At 48.2% G+C, this 15,557-nt stretch overlaps 2 protein-coding genes across 11 annotated transcripts in view; one reads left to right on the top strand and one right to left on the bottom strand.

The window, feature by feature from the left end:
- Positions 1–291: 291 nt before the first annotated feature.
- Positions 292–7,804, top strand: TCP11 (t-complex 11). The gene is given in 13 exon segments (XM_052698322.1): positions 292–388; positions 1,922–2,054; positions 2,655–2,704; positions 2,707–2,774; positions 3,424–3,451; positions 3,454–3,568; positions 3,570–3,642; positions 3,981–4,137; positions 4,820–4,936; positions 4,939–5,015; positions 5,308–5,492; positions 5,936–6,099; positions 7,572–7,804. Coding segments are annotated over 13 exon segments (1,497 nt in total).
- A 1,315-nt stretch (positions 7,805–9,119) lies between these two features.
- Positions 9,120–15,557, bottom strand: part of ANKS1A (ankyrin repeat and sterile alpha motif domain containing 1A) — an 84,289-nt gene continuing 77,851 nt past the window's right edge. For 7 of the 10 annotated variants that reach the window (XM_052698307.1, XM_052698310.1, XM_052698311.1 and 4 more), the window contains one exon: positions 9,120–15,197. In XM_052698307.1, coding sequence (XP_052554267.1) covers positions 15,078–15,197 — 120 coding nt within the window. In that variant the 3' untranslated portion in view covers positions 9,120–15,077. The remainder of the gene's footprint in view (positions 15,198–15,557) is intronic. The other 3 variants (XM_052698309.1, XM_052698312.1, XM_052698308.1) reach the window with 2 other exon arrangements.

Below are 15,557 nucleotides of genomic sequence, written 5' to 3'. Positions count from 1 at the left end.
GGGATGGTGCCCAGACAGTGGGCTCGGTGAGCGAAGCAGAACCTGCGAAGCAATGTCACCCCACTTGGCGCTCCTCGCCTTCTGGTGCCGGCAGTAATCCGCGGATAGACGCGGGGCGGGCTCGAAATACATTGGTAGCGCTGAAAGGATTCCCCCTTCCCCCCCCGCTCCGCCGCGCAGTGGTTTGGCCCTGTTTGAAGTGAGGCGGGAAGAAGGCGGCACGCGCCGCAGTGCCAACGGCCGCTTCGTGAGGGGAGGAAGCGCCGCGCCACACAGATTGCCGCCTCCTCTATGGCCGGCGCCGAGCAGCCCCCGCGGCCGAATGATACTGAGGAGGCTGTGGGGACTCGGGAAAGCGGCGAGGAGCGGCCGTTGGGGCCTGGCTTGGGTACGGGGGGCGGTGCTGGGGTGGGCCGGAGCCCCCGGGCGACTCTGCGGGCTGGGAGGTGTGCCTCAGGCGGTGCTGGGTTCCCCCCCGGCCTGGCACCGCCCGGGCTCGAGCGGTGCCAGGCCGCGGGGGGACTCAGCACCGCCCTGAGTGGTCACTAGGTGTCAGCCGCCCTCTGCTAAATCAAATCCCTGAGCATCACATCCAAGCGATTTTTAAACACATCCCTCCGTGGGGAGCCCGTTCCAGTGTTTAACAACCCTTTGTTGTTTTTTTTTCCTGATATCGAAACTAAACTTATTCTGGTGCAACCTGAGGCCATTTCTCATCCTGTCACCAGTGAGAAGAGACCAATCCTGCTCTGCTGCAATCACCTGGTATTGGAAGAGAGCAATAATGTCTCCCCTCAGCCTTCTCTTCCCCAGACCAAACAGCCCCAGTTCCTTCAGGTGCTCCTCGTAGGCCATATTCTCCAAGCCCTTCACAAGCCTTGTTGCCCCTCAGACCAGCTCCAATGTCTCTTTTGTCCTGAGGTGCCCAAAACTGAACACAATACTCAAGGTGGAGCCTCACCAGTGCCGAGTACGGGACCATAGTCCTGCTCACCAGACAATTTCTGATACAAAGGTCCCTTCCAACCTGAGTTGTTCTATGATTCTCAGGTACAGGTGGAGTTTCCTGGGTTCTGTTAAGAGCATGGTGCCCCTGGTCCTGTTGCTGGGCACCTCAACAAACAGCCCAGCCCCCGTCCTGTTCATACCCACCTCCAAGATATTTCATAGAATCACAGAATGGCCCGGGTTGGGAGGGACCTCAAGGATCACGAAGCTCCAACCCCCTGCCACATGCAGGGCCACCAACCTCCCCATTTCTTACCAGCCCAAGCTGCCCAGGGCCCCATCCAACCTGGCCTTGAACACCTCCAGGAACGGGAGCATCCACAGCCTCTGTGCAGCTGTTCCAGCACCTCACCACTCTCATATTAAAGAACTTCCCCTGACATCCAACTTAAATCTTTCCTCCTTCAACTTAAAACCATTTCCCTTTGTCCTTGTAAAGAGTTGACTCCCCTCCTGTTTGTAGGCTCCCTTTAGGTCCTGGAAGGCTCCAATGAGGTCACATTTGTACATGTTGATCAGATCCCTTCTCAGCCTTCCCTTCCTCAGGCTGAATAGCCACAGTGCTCTCAGCCTTTCCTCATCAGGGAGATGCTTCAGGCCCCATTCATCTTCATGGCCCTCTGCTGGGCTCTCTCCAGCTGTTCCCTGTTTGGCTTGAACTTGCCTTGAACACTGGGTGCAGTGCTCCAAATATGCCCTCGTCAGGGCTGAGTTGGGGAGGATAACCCTCACTCTGCTGGCAACACTCTTCCTAATGCAGCCCGGGATACCATTGGTCTTCATGGCCACAAGGGCACACTGCTAGCTCATGATCTCTTCTTGCTGTGCTCAGCACACGTAGCACCATAGATTGGTTTGAATCGCGAGGGATGTTAAAGTTCATCTCATTCATTCTTATTCTACTTTTCTGCAGCCAGCTCTCCACAAATTCTCTCCACAAATGAGCTGCAAGAATTGAGTGATGAAGTCTTCAGACTCAGCACTGTACATGAAATTGTACTGAATGCTGACTTGGAAGTGCACATGGTCAACTTCCCCCCACACAGGTGTGTATGTATCAATAAATACACATATTCAGACTTGGCTTCTTTTTATCATGTCACAGAAAACATGTGAGAACATGGAAAGGAGGTGGGTTTGGCCTGAGTATAGAAACAAGAAGATAGTTCCTGGAACAAAACAAAGACTTGATTTATTCATCACTTCATTATTTACTAAGAAGTTCTTAAATACGATGAGTATCAGATGTGACTCACAATGAAAGAAATGGAGGCTTCAGCTCTGACTTTGACACAAGGCAAAACGTTCTGTGGACACCTCTCAAGTGTCTGCACATCAATTAAGGATCTGTTTAAGTCGCCGATGTTTTTTCTTTCCTGGAAAGGTGAGCACTGGTTAGAAAAATGCTCTGTTCATCTTTTCTGAGGACTGAAAGAGTTTCTGTGGAAAATCCACAGTTCTTTCTAACCCACTACGAAGAGGGGCTAAGTGCAGTTATGAACAGAGGTGAGAATAAGGAGCTCCCTTTTAGAAGAATGGGAAATGTAGGTTGAGAGAGATTTCTATGAAAAACTAAAAGTCCAAAGACCAACTGAGAGGCTGTGTTTATCTGATGTTAATAGAAACCTCCCTCTCTTCTTTGTTAGCCTGGATAATAGAGTGAAGGAGACACTGCACAAAGCCTTGTGGGACCGCCTGAAAAACAGATCTCTGCTAGTCCTCCAGACTACACTCAGGCAATCCAACTGCTGCAGGAAATAAAAGAGGTCAGCTGGTCCTGACACAGGGAGGACGGGTACCTTAGAATTAGTCTTCCCTTGCGTCCAAATATTCCCATGTGAACAGCGTAAGAGGGAAGAGAAAATAAACTCCATTTGGTTTACAGGGAAACAGAACTTAAATAGCTGCACCTTCTAAAACCTGACTGGGAAGGAAACTCGTTCTCTGGTCCCAGGTCTGTAAAACACTCTACCAAAATGACAAAAAGCCCATTTAACTGTTGGTTTTAGTAATAACAAGAACCCCACCAGTGCCATTGTCTGTACAAATGCAACCCTTTAGGTGGGTGACAAACAGTACCTCCTATGCAGGTGTACATTGTAATTTTTAAGAACACTGCTTAGAACTAAAAGAAAATTGTCTTAGCGTGGCATGGAATCGCGTACGGTTTGCTTTCCCAGGCAGATAACTCCCTACTTTTTTTGTGTGAGGTAAAGGAGATTTTGCAATATGTGCAACAGTGGCCAGACATTCTGAAATGAGTCATTAAAGACAAACATGCCCTTAAAGCAACGGTGTGGCCCAGAATTTGTGCGCTGAGTCTCACCCAATTCAAGGCCAGCCTCAATTTCTGTTGCGCGATGCAGTTCTGTGGAAGAACCAGAAAACAGGCCAGAGTGCTGCTTCTTTGGGCAGGCGCTGTTATTACTGCTGCTGCCTCAGAACAGCTGCAAAGCCAAATTGAAGGGGTCCTGGACGTGGAGCTGATTAGGCAGGAGGCTGAGCACGGGGCTCTGGACATCCGCGCTCTCACCACCAGCATCCTTGGCACGATGGCAGTGCTGTGCACCTTTTCGAGATGAGGAAGTGCAAGGACTGCAAAGCCTCACAGACCCAGCTGAGCTTCTCAGATGGGTGTTGCTTTACTCCGTCTTGCAGACCAGCAAAAGCATCAACAGTAAAACACGTGGTTTAGAGAAAACTGCCCTGCACTTTTTTCCCCTCCATATGTAGGTATATTTGTGTTACCCAGCTGTTCCCAGACCATAGAAGAGTCTCCAATGAAGTAAATCTAATTTTTCTAGTAATTTTTAGGGACCAGACACCCCCATTAGACTGAGCAGCCTTTTGTCAGAAAATGGAATGAAGTCAGAGGATCTGAATTCCTCTTTCTCAGTATTCCAAAATGACCTCCAACTATAGCTTTTAATACCGTATTAAGCTTTCCAATCATTGTGCCTCATCTCAGGGAGATCTTCCGGGTGCTGGACCTGATTTTTCATCAGCATTAGCATATCCATTTTCTGGATATGCTAAATTTTACCATCCAGAGCCTCCATCCATACTTACAGGAATGCTACGTCCAGTATGAACAGGAGAAATTCCAGAAAATCTTAGTTATGCTTCCTAGTAAGTCAGTGGGGAAGAGGAGAGAAGCACTATTACTTCTGCAGCAGCTATTAAAGCACTAAGAAGGAACTTGAGTATTCTAAAGCTGATGCTTTCATCACATGCTCAATAACTTGAGAGAAATACCTCTAAAAGCAGAAGGACTCTGGGGTCCCTTTCTCAGCCTCTTCACTACTATGCTTTGCAGAAAAGAAGTTGCTTAGTGTGCTACAGTTTCTGCATGCATTAGGCCTAATAGCTACCTCATGAGGAACTGTAAGAGCTCTGAATTTTGAAGTGTTTTGAGGTCCACAGAGGAATCATCAAAACATTTGCACGTGTATCTGAAGAGGAAAGCCAGTATTTGATGTAGACCCCTCTTCTTTGTTAGGCCATAGAATATTTCTCTCTGGCTGCCTCACTCCCTTGTGAGATTTAATTAAAGGTGCTTTTTGAAGACTGAAATCCTCTATGCAATATAAAGCTCTCCAGGTCCCAGTCTCAGGAGCCTAGCCTTGTGCCTTGTGCCTAAATACTGCATGGCAGAGGTGGAGTAAGTCCTCCCCACCATCCAAGATGCACATCCCCTTCTGCATGGAACATCACGTAGCCAGTTTTACTGACTTAGTTTTACTGACTTACTGAGCCACCTGCTCTTGCAAACACCCTTTTTTGTTTCTTTGTGTTTTAAAACACATTGCAGATAGCCTGGATAACACAACAGAGTGGCTGCGCAGAGCAGCAGCAGCAGTGTCTGCATCCTCTTTGCAGTCTCAGTCCTGCTCTGCGGCCAGCAGCTCTTCTGATGCACGCTTCCAGGGAGCAGTGTGCTAAATTGAGGCTACATGGATCTGCTCTGCTGGGAGCCCAGACACAGCGAATACCCTGAGGAAGGACAAGCACTGGGATATTTCTAGGGAAAAGATGCTAAGATGCACAAAAACAACTGTACAGGTTCTGCTTCTACAGAAAGATCTGTCCACGGTCTCAGTCCCTTCTATGCCATTGGACAGAGTTTGTTCCCCAGGTGAAACAAGTTGGATTTATCACAAAACTAAATGTCCTTGCTGCCAATCAGCCTCTCTCCACTAGCTTCATGGAGCTTACAGCTCTGCTGCATGGCTTGAGAATTGCTCTGTTATCACAGATGTTGTCTGTGTGCTCACAGGCCGGTGTGCTTTCTGTTCACAGACCTTGCTTCTGGATCAGGCTCGACTACAGGAAGTACAAACACGAGTGAATCAGCTTGCCATCATAGCTGCAGTCCTGCTAGTGACCAGTGGCGTGTGTGGAAACACCTTATTTGGCTCACCTGGGTTTATTGATAGGCTGAAACTGGTAACAAAGGCCCTCTTGGAAGGGCTGTCTTCTATCAGGTGGGTTATTTTATATTTTATTTTCCAGAAGGAGAAGAGTGAGGATGCAGGCACTGGTTGACTGTAGGAAGAGCAACAGGAATCTCTTCTTGCAGCAGAAGAGGACCTGAGATCCAAATAGCAGCCAGGCCCACTGCAAGGAGTGAGGGAAGCCAGAACGCCAGGCAGCATACTTAGCTGGGAGCTAACTCTCTAGAGCCATTGTCCCTTCATGGTTAATGGGGAAAATCAGCAGTGCAGGGCTTTCTCCTGTTTGCCAAAGAGCAGGGAAAGAAAGGACGCTTAATTCACTTGTGTTAGGCACCACAGCTGTGGCTCAGCATTGGTTCTTATGTGCTTCCTGTCCGTGCTGAGGACAAAAAGGCTCATGGAGAGAATTCCTGGCTTGCAAGACCTCTTTCCCAACAAATATGCTCAAGTGCATGGGCTTTTGCATCATTTAGGTATGAAGAAGCTTTGCAAGACATCAGTGATCAAGTGCTCCAGGAAGTCAGCAGAACACTCTCACAGCTGGGTTACTCTGCTTTTGCCAGTGAGAAATGTACATCCCTGAAAGGCCAGATAAAAAGCATTGCTGACAAGGGCAACGCAGTCCGGCGCACCATCAGTGAGCTCCTGAGCTCATGTCTGACTCAGCACTAAGAGTAAAGAGGTCTTCTACTCTTAGCCTTTGACCCTCGAACGTGCAGGACAAGTGTAAGATAGGTGACAGCAAGGCAAATTCCCTACACTGTGCAGAACTACTGCAGAAGCAAGGAAGCCAGAAACTGCCCTGATTTTCCCATTCCACTCTGGCTGCCTTGCAGTAATTGCTTTGAAAATCTCTTAAATCCTACCATCCTCGCTAAAAGCTAAACAGGCCCAAGTGCCAGGTCTGTCACAGGTGATGTGGCAATCTTCAGGCTAGGATGTAGAGAGAGAGCTTAATCACTGACTCAAGTAAAGCACCATGCTAAGATCTTTAAGTAATATCTATCCCTAGGGAGTGCACTGCATGGTATTCAGCTAACTAGCTTCCCCTATAATGCTGCCCCATCAAAATATTTACTCAAATGATTTTGATGAGAGCTGATTATTTTGACCTTTTATTAGTACTCTGAAAGCTCCACATCAGATTGCAGTGCCATGGGCAGATAGTTCACTACAGGAAAGATTATTTTCACATGCAAGACTTATCTTTTCTCAGCTATGAAAATAAGGTGAAGCTCTTCCTGCCCAGTGTATCGCCTTTCCTCCTCAGCCCACCCGAGTCCACATTACCTGGTTTATTCCTTGCATGTCAGACCCAGCAGGCTATTTTGTTTTGAAGGAATTCAGGAAGCTGAATTAATAGCCTAAGCCAACCTCGCTGTACCACAGGCTGGGCAGGATGTGATGGCAATGGCTCACTGATGGAGCAGCATTAGAAGCTACAGAGCCAGTCTTCCCCTTGCTGTGTCTAAAAATCAACGTCTTGTCTGCACTCTTTGTCCACTATCAGCACTTCCCAAATACATATTTGAAACACAAGAACATCTGAGATAGCTGGGGAGTTAACCTCAGCTCTGTGCTCCTCCGAGAGGCTTCCTGAATTCTTTCAATTTTTAAATGCTGCTGTGGCAGTCCAGATAAATCCCAGGCTCTGAAGTTCTATATTCCATTATGCTCCTAAGATGCCTAACATTTCAGTTCTGTTCAAAAACTCACAGAGTGGGCAAAAAAAAAAAAATTATACTGTTGAGCTGCTCCACTTCAGCACAGCCAAATTCATCAAACCTAATGTCTGGCAGCCCAGCATCCCAGCTACAGCCACTGTTAAAAGCAGCTGCCCAGGACAAAGGGAAAACAAGGCACGTATGTACATCATACGCACAAACATGATGCTTGGAGTAGTTTTACCCATTCCTATGCTGAATGCTGTCTCATCTTAGTTCTTGGAAGAACACCACCTTAATTCACTGTGCCCCGAGCCCATCTGGAGCAGTACAGCTCCACGGCACCCTGCCCTCAGCTCTGCTCCTCACTGCACAAGAACCCTTTGTCTCGAGGCCAACGTTCTGCACAAAGGCTGATGTCTGATTTCCTACTCGCTCCTTACAGAGCAGCAGATTCACCTGTTCCTCAGCCTTTTTGTTGCCCTCGATGGACAAAATTCTCAGAAAGATTTCCCAAAGGGTCTCGATGCCATTCAGGAAGAGCTGCAGGAAGTCGGGCGCAGGTTCAGAACTGTGACCTTCCACAACAGGCAGCTGTTTGGCCCTTTCTACTCCGCAGTTCTCAAGAGAGTGCTTTTCCCAGAGGCAGAACCAGATTCAGGAAGAGGTTCTATGTGATCATCCTTACTACGTACCACACAGGAGGACAAGGGTGGATTGCATTCTCCAACAATTTCTCAAATCATGCTTCAGCTTGTAAAAAAAACATCAGACAAACCCATCTGGGCAGCACAGCTACTGGGAAGTGACTCTCAGCATGTCAGTATCTGAATAAACCTCTCAACTGCAAAAGGCAACGGCTTTCTTGTCCCCCTCCAAAACTGTCACTATTTAGCAGGGAAAGAAATGGGAGGTGGAGATGATAAAACTGCAATGAAATTTAAGGTTCTTTCTTTCTTTTTTCCCTAATTCAAGGTGTTAATTCTGCGGTGGGTCTGCAGCCTGCTCTGCTGAAATGTTAGGCACAGCCCAGGGACGCAGTTTGGATTTGATAAAGCCATATGGTATTTAAGATCATTAAAACTGCTCAATATATTTCAGTGTTAGCTTGAAAACCTGACTTACTGAATTATTAGATGGAACATATGGTATAAATTTAGCAGCCCCCAATGTATTTAGTATTTCACATCAGCCAGATTTTATTTGACACAAAACCCTGAACTTTAACCTGTATTTAAATGCCTGGATTTCTTGCTCTAATTTTATATAGTGAAAACGTCCTACTTCTTGGTATGCCAAAAATCTTTGCTGGTAAATACTATATACAATGGCTGCCCAAACTGTTTCTGTTGTTACATGAATCGATGGCTGCTGTGCTGCAGAGCATTGGTTTCAGTGTTTATCATTGCTCAATCAGGGTCCTGCCACCCTCAGTAGAACAGTCCTCGCAGATGTACGTTAAAAGGGGTCAACATCAGCTTTCCCATGGGCAAAGTGACAGCAGACCATCACGCTGTAGGTGAGTCTATCTTTAAAGAACACACAGATGAGTTTTTACACATAAATTAGTCTGAAAAGAATTTTGTATTCGGGATCAGTATGATTAGCTGCAAAAAGAGCAGCCTCAGCCAAAGCGACTGCTGAGCAGCCAGCGTTCTGCATCCAGCATGCCACACACGTTAGGATGGCACACATCCTGATTCTGCTGCCAAGGAATGACATCAGGCCTGTTCCCAACAGAACAGCATCCTGTGCTCTGCTTCCACAATACCAGCAAATCATCCCCACGCAGTGCTTTGACACTCTTGATGTTTTCTTGTTCCTCAGCTTTACAAAGCAAAACACCACACGTGCAGCACCAGGCTGCCCTCATTCAAGTCACTGTGCTGCCCACCCTCACCCCTTCCTCTTACCTGCTTTGGCAGCTCAGCACAGGCATGAGATGACCAGAGGCTGCTGTGTCACTCAGGTCACAGTGACGACAGGGCAAACGTGTGTCTAAGTTTGTTTATTAATTCAGTCTGTTCTAAGTTGTACAATTATGAAAACAACAAAACGACTGCTGGAAGCCCAGGAATATTTACAATCTCGCCTTGTTGTAGTGAGGTCAGTCTATGTTGTTGCACAGATTGGTTACGTTTGGTACCACAAGATGTTTAAAATTCAGACAAATTCGAACAGATTAACAATTGTATATACAGGAAATAAAAGGAAATTCAAGTATCAAAATACAGACAGATTAAATAACATTTGTATTACAAATCAGTCCCACTGTCATACATCACAATTAGCAAAAATGTCTACATTGCAAACTGAACTCGACTGGTCTCTGCCCTGTTAGGGAATCTCAGGTTATTCTTCCACGGGTAAGAAAAGTGTTTGAGCTAGATCTACTTGGTAGGAGCAGCACATGTACTTCCTTTTGAAAAAGAAAAAATTAAATTAAATTAAAATGCAGTAGGTAATGCCAATATGAGACCTAAAAGGGAGACTTTTTGCAACAAGACAGCGTCGCAAACTCTGTGCTCACTCTAAAATAAAGATCTGATTGCATGGAAATGATGCAAGCAGAAGAAAGCCGGAGGAAGTTCTGCTGCTAGAAGCTTCTGAAGTGGGGTGGAAGGAGCATTAAAGCAATTAAACCCACATCAGCTGCACACAGAGCAGTTGTTTGGAAGTACTATTTGGCATCTGGTCTGTGTCTCACAGCAGCCCTGTGATGGTACCTCACATTTCATTGGAGGCAAGTCCTGTACGGTGTCCTGCCTTCTCCCCAGGAGGGAAACAGGCAACAGGCACATACCCCACCAAAACTGCATCAGTTTTTTCTCCTAAAAAGAAAAATCCCAAAGCAAGTTCAAACAGCTACAATTAGCTTCTTCTTTTTTGTTCTCCTTTCTTTTTCTTTTTTTTTTTTCTTTTTTTTTTTTTTTTGTAAATACAAAATTAAAAAGGATAAAGCAGCTTCAATTTAGAAAATAAAAACTCATCCCCTCCTCTACTGAAAAAAAAAAAAAAGACAAACACAGTTGATCTACCTTGAGTTCTCAGCCTGGACTCATGCTGTGTCCAACTGGAAGTCTGTAAAACACAAAACCCAGGGCTGCACCGCCTGTCCCAGGCAGGCAGTGAGTGCATTTAGATTCTAACCAGCACCAGAAATGCAGAGCACTTTCCTCCAGATACCGTGAAACCCTGTGGGGAGGAAAAGCCAAAACACTGCGTCATGGATGGGATAACAAAGCACTCGGAGTCGGTGACCCAGGATCAGCCTCCAGCATGCAAGTACCTCAAAAAAACCCCACTGAAATGAAAGGGGAAGATGCACTGCCAGAACAACTGCTTCTATGAAGTGAGAAAGAGTATCTGGCTAAAGAACTGCTGGATCACTAAAGACAACCATGGAATTACACACAGGACTGGAAAGAACCACCAGGGTCACAACGTCCAGCCCCCTGAAGATTGGAGTCTTCATCACCACTTCACCTCCAAGCCAACCTTCGCAAAGCTCATGTATGTGTCAGAACAGAAGGGTGTCCCTCCTCCCAAGCAGAGGTTCAATTTGCAATCTCTCCAAAAAGACTTGTTGCCAACACACCAAATATTTACACTTACACCAGTATGAATTGCAACATACGCATAACAAGGAATGTTAGGTTCTCTAAATTCATCCATGTAAAAAAGAAAAATAATCTCCGCTTCCCCCTCCTCATCATGTACAGCCCTGTGCCCTCGGGATTACGGCTCACTTCTCTCCTAGTCCTACCAGCTAGGGAGACTGAATCCTGACATACAGCAGCAACCGGAGTTAAACAGGCATCGTTAGGGCATCTTGTCCTGGCAAAGCAGCAGGGCAGCACATCCCCAGCCACTGCAGCCCTGCGGAGATTGTACCAAGCTGCTGCGCTACGGTTTTTGCATTGGAAGAATTAAAAATCACAACTCTCCTAACAGCCTTCCCTCCAGGGGAACGGTGCTGTGAAAACACATCGGCCGCAGCCAAAACTGCTGGTAAACCCTGCTGTGATCCAAAGAGCAAGCGAGCAGACAGCACACCTCTGAGATGGCAGCGTTTGGGGCTGCTGGGGCCAGGCCATCCGTGGGTCGATAGGACTTATGATGCATCCTCGGCTATGGACTGTGCCAGCGGAATGCCCAAAATGTAACTCCTCTTTTGTTCGTCTTCCAAAATCGTTGCACTTATTAAATAATGAGCTAGTATTAAAAAAAAAGTGCTAAATCACAATTGAATAAGCTTAAAAATTAAAAACAACACCCAACCCGTCAGGGCATAACTGCATTTAAAAAACAAGACAGGTGCACAAGAGGCTGGAGAAGGGACTCCTCTCCAGGTATTCAGTGCGTAAATGGGAAGAAGTTGTGTCCTTGCCATAGAAATGTCAAGTATTGCAATGCAACAGTTCTCCGTAGGGAAGCAAGCTTTGTACCATCAGTAAACGCTTGGCCACAGCCACTCTGAGGTGAGAGATCCTTCGCAGACTTTTCCTTAAGTGATTTCCATTGGCTATAAAAGCATGGAGTGGCTTTGAAAAGAAAGGATGCAGACTTACCCTGCAAGGCTTCTCACACTGGAGGAAGTTATTTCCAAGAATTTGGCGTTTCTCTACTGTTCACCCAGAATTGAAGCAGATTTAAGTACCATAAGAGATGCACACACCATCCCACCGGTAAGACTTTCCATTGTACTCCTTGCTGGACTGTGCAGATTCTCAGTGAATCATTTCTTTTTTTTCCCCTCACCAAAAAAAAAAACCACACACAAAAAAAACCAAAAAACCACTGCAGTGCTACATTTAGACTGTGAACTGGATTTGCTCTGTATCATTTCACGTGTGAAAGAAACGGGCTGAAAGCAGTTTGTCTCAGACTAGAAAACGTGACATCGCTCGGCCTCGGAAGTCTCAACTTTCCTTTGCTAGAAATGGAGAGCTGCTTTTCTCAGCTGGTGGCTGGGATCCCTTTCCCCCTCTGCTTTGGGAGCCCTCACTGAGCAGCCATGCACACCCTCACAGGCAGACACCAGTGCCAGATGGAGACGGTCTTCGTGTCAGCAGGCCACTGCTTCTTAGGTCTCTGCCCCGTTACTACATTTCCGTGGTAGGAGACAGCTGCCCGGAGCTCAGCTTTTCAGAGGCAAACAGAAAGGAAGACAATGGAATGAATGATTTCCGAGTCATACAAACACAAGTGCCGGGAAAGACGAGGCGTGCAGCCAGGAGATGAGACAACCGTGAGGTTATGGACGCAGAGGAAGCTTTGCAGTTAGGCAGGGCTGCCTGCCACCCCGGCCGGGGTAGGGTCACCCTCAGGAAGGCACGTGCACCAGTGAGCCGGCGTCAGGAGGAACCGACAGATCCCAGCTGCAAGCAGGGGGAGTGCAGAGCTCAGACCCTCGAGGAGCAGGCACACGTGTGGGCAGCTGCACGGTAAATCCAAACTACCATTGCTATCACGAACTCAGCTTCTCTCCAAAGGATATAAATGCCTCAGGGCACTCTTACGGCTTGGAAAGGCACTGAGCATCCAACCCAAACCCCGGAGCTCCGCAGACACTGCAGCGTTCTGGGCAGGGCAGTGTGACCACTGGCTCTGTGTTAAGGGCTTCCTGACACGTGAATTGCACGTACACGGCTGGGCTTTGCTTCCCTTGCTTTAAGGCAATCCCTCGAGTCCTCTCATTTGGATTCCTACCAGCCTGGCCCTTGTTTTGAAGTCAGTTTGCCACTCAATGCCATTAAGCCACGAAGGATTTGAAAGATCAAACCCATTCCTGAGGAAGAGCTCAATAAAGATGTTGAAACATCTGATTTCACCACAGGGCTGGGGAACAGAAGCCCAAAGGCCTCAGTGGAACTGAGGAATGAGAACAAACATGCCCACGTAACAGGTGTCAGCAACTCAGGGTTGCTGATCTGACCGTTTATTTCTGATGGTGATCACAAAGAGAGATTTGGGGTGAAATCTAAAAAACTATTTTGCAAGCAGAGCATCACCAGAGCCCTGAGTGCACCATGTCCACACACACACACCATGCCCACGCAGATGTGCCACACAGCTGAGTGAGAAGTGCCGTCCCCTTACCTTCTAACACACTCACTGTCACCACCAGCTCACCAAACCTGGGCTGTGGGGGATGCGGCAGAGATGCAAAGCCCGCACTGAGGCACACAGTGAGCTACAGCTCACCTTCAGCTGCCCCATCTGCTCAGCCCCTCCCTGGGAAAGGTTTGGCAGCCGCTGCCCACAAGGAGCTGGGATGTGAGCATTGCTCCGGGTCTGAGAGCTCCATACTCTGCTGGAGAGCAAAGCGGAGCACAGTGGGTTTGCTGCCACTGTGTGGAAGTTGCAATGCTTTTCACTAAAGGGCCCTCAAGCAGCTGTGGGGATAGAGAGAGCCTCACCCCCTGAGAGGTAGCTATGTGTGTCCCCATCCTGAAAATAAGGAAACTGAGGCAGAGAGAGGCTCAGTAGTTGGGACACAGCAAGTTGGGGAGAAGCAGTACTGGGCTGGAGCCCTGCTTTCCAGTGCTGGCAGCTACTGAACCATCCCCATCCTCTTCCTCCTCTGCTTAATTTCTCAGCTTTGCAAATGCAAGAGAAGGAAATGGAGACAGACCCACGACAGTCTGTGTGGGCAGCTATGTGGGCTGCCCAGCTCCACTCTGACTGTGCTGAATGCCCTGCATCCCATGCAAACAATTTCCAGCCCATATCCTGGAGCCAAAAGCAGCTTCTACCAAGACACACAGAAATGGGGACGTTCTCCCAGAGAAAAACATGTGCACTTGGGAAAGAGCCAGGAAGGCCAAGGTGCCCGCTGACACATGGCCATTTCTAACCAAAATCCTTGCTCTCACGGATGAAAGGCAACAGATGTTTCAAGATCCCTATAGCTCTCATCGTGCAATGTTTTATAGACTGAAAAATAGGCTTTGGGTCAGCAGCAGACTGATTTCAATCACATCCCTCCCTTTGGCAAAGATGTGAAACCGCAGGAAATGCACAGAGCACAGCACAGCTCTGCCTGCTGCACCCCGACAGCACGGCTCAACCACGGCTCCTTCCCAGCAGCATGAGCCTTTCAGTGCCTGACCTCTTCGCAATCTGCAAAGTGAGAACTGCACCCAGAGCTCACAGTGGTCTGGTGAGCAAGAACACCAGGACTATGGGGGTAAGCCCTAAAAGGGACGGAAATGCACACAGCCACACAGCTCCTGCAGGACACTCACGGCCCCAAGAAGGGCCCGAGCTCACAGTGGGAACAGTGGCACCCAGCCCAAGGCTGTGCCCCCAGCAGAGCAGCTGTTCTGCTCCATGCTTCGAGGAGAGAGGCTGTGAGCGGGGTCCCTGTGAGGAAATCTAGTGAAGGTGTTATTTGCAGACAGCATCACAGTGGTTAGTGTTGATTCAAGTGACAGTAAGGAGAGGGGTGACTTCACTGGAACAGTGTGCAGCCGTGGCTCGGTCGGGAAGTAGAGGAGCTAGAAGGAGGGAGTGCGTGCACCGCAGAGACAAGAGGTCTCCATCAGTCCGAGGATAAGAAGGTGAAATAGAAAAAAAGGCCTGGGGGAGTGCCATGTCACCCCAGGGAGTCACAGTGCCAGAGCGAGGGGAAAGACGTGAAAATGGAGGGCAGCTTCCTGGCTCCGCGTCTCGGATGCCCCCAGCCTGCACCCCTCTGCACCTCCCACCTGATGGGGATCTAACAGCGTGTTACCCTTGTTTCCGAGTAAGGAGAATTCACAGTGTTCAGCAGTGATCAGGTACAAAAGCCGTTTAAGTCTACAGTCTCTTAAGTGCTGCTGCCTTTGACGTAGTGCCTACGCGGGGCTCAGTGCGAGCAGCTGGAGGAAGAGGGAGTTTAGAACAGCAGACAGATCAGATCGCAAAGGCACGGTTAGACTATAGGTGGACACAGGGTTTGTTTGCTTTAGAAGATAGTGGTCTCATACTTAGTGCTGAGGGTCCGCTTGGAGTCCTGTTTGGGGTCCACGACCCACGAGACACTGGCATGAGACTGGGAATCTTGGTCCATTTCAGGGGGCTCCAGCTGGAAACGAAGGAGAGAAGAGTGCATTAGCTTATATGTGCCTGTGGGAACCCGAGTCTGGGGCAGAGCAAATGGGAACTCGGAGCACAGAGAGGCTGCTGATGCCCATCCCCAGACCATGTATGCGTGCAGGGCTGCAGCTCTCACTGCCGAGGCGTTTGAGTCCTTCACATCTCAAACATTTCTAAGCACGTCGCTCTCAGCCCAGCACCCTGGGATGACTTCCTGAGCTAGGCCTGCAAGCCCCCATTACCATCAGCGACAGCTTCACCTCATTTCACAGACAAGCATGAAAAATTCAGCGCTACAGAGATGGCACTACAAAAATAAGAGGAGAGGAGACGGCTCCTGGCAGGTGAG

This window comes from Tympanuchus pallidicinctus, unplaced genomic scaffold, assembly GCF_026119805.1.
Source record: "Tympanuchus pallidicinctus isolate F22 unplaced genomic scaffold, pur_lepc_1.0 scaffold32, whole genome shotgun sequence".
NCBI classification, from domain to species: domain Eukaryota; kingdom Metazoa; phylum Chordata; class Aves; order Galliformes; family Phasianidae; genus Tympanuchus; species Tympanuchus pallidicinctus.
Note: the sequence above shows the minus strand (reverse complement) of the source record. Positions and strands in the feature narration are given on the sequence as shown.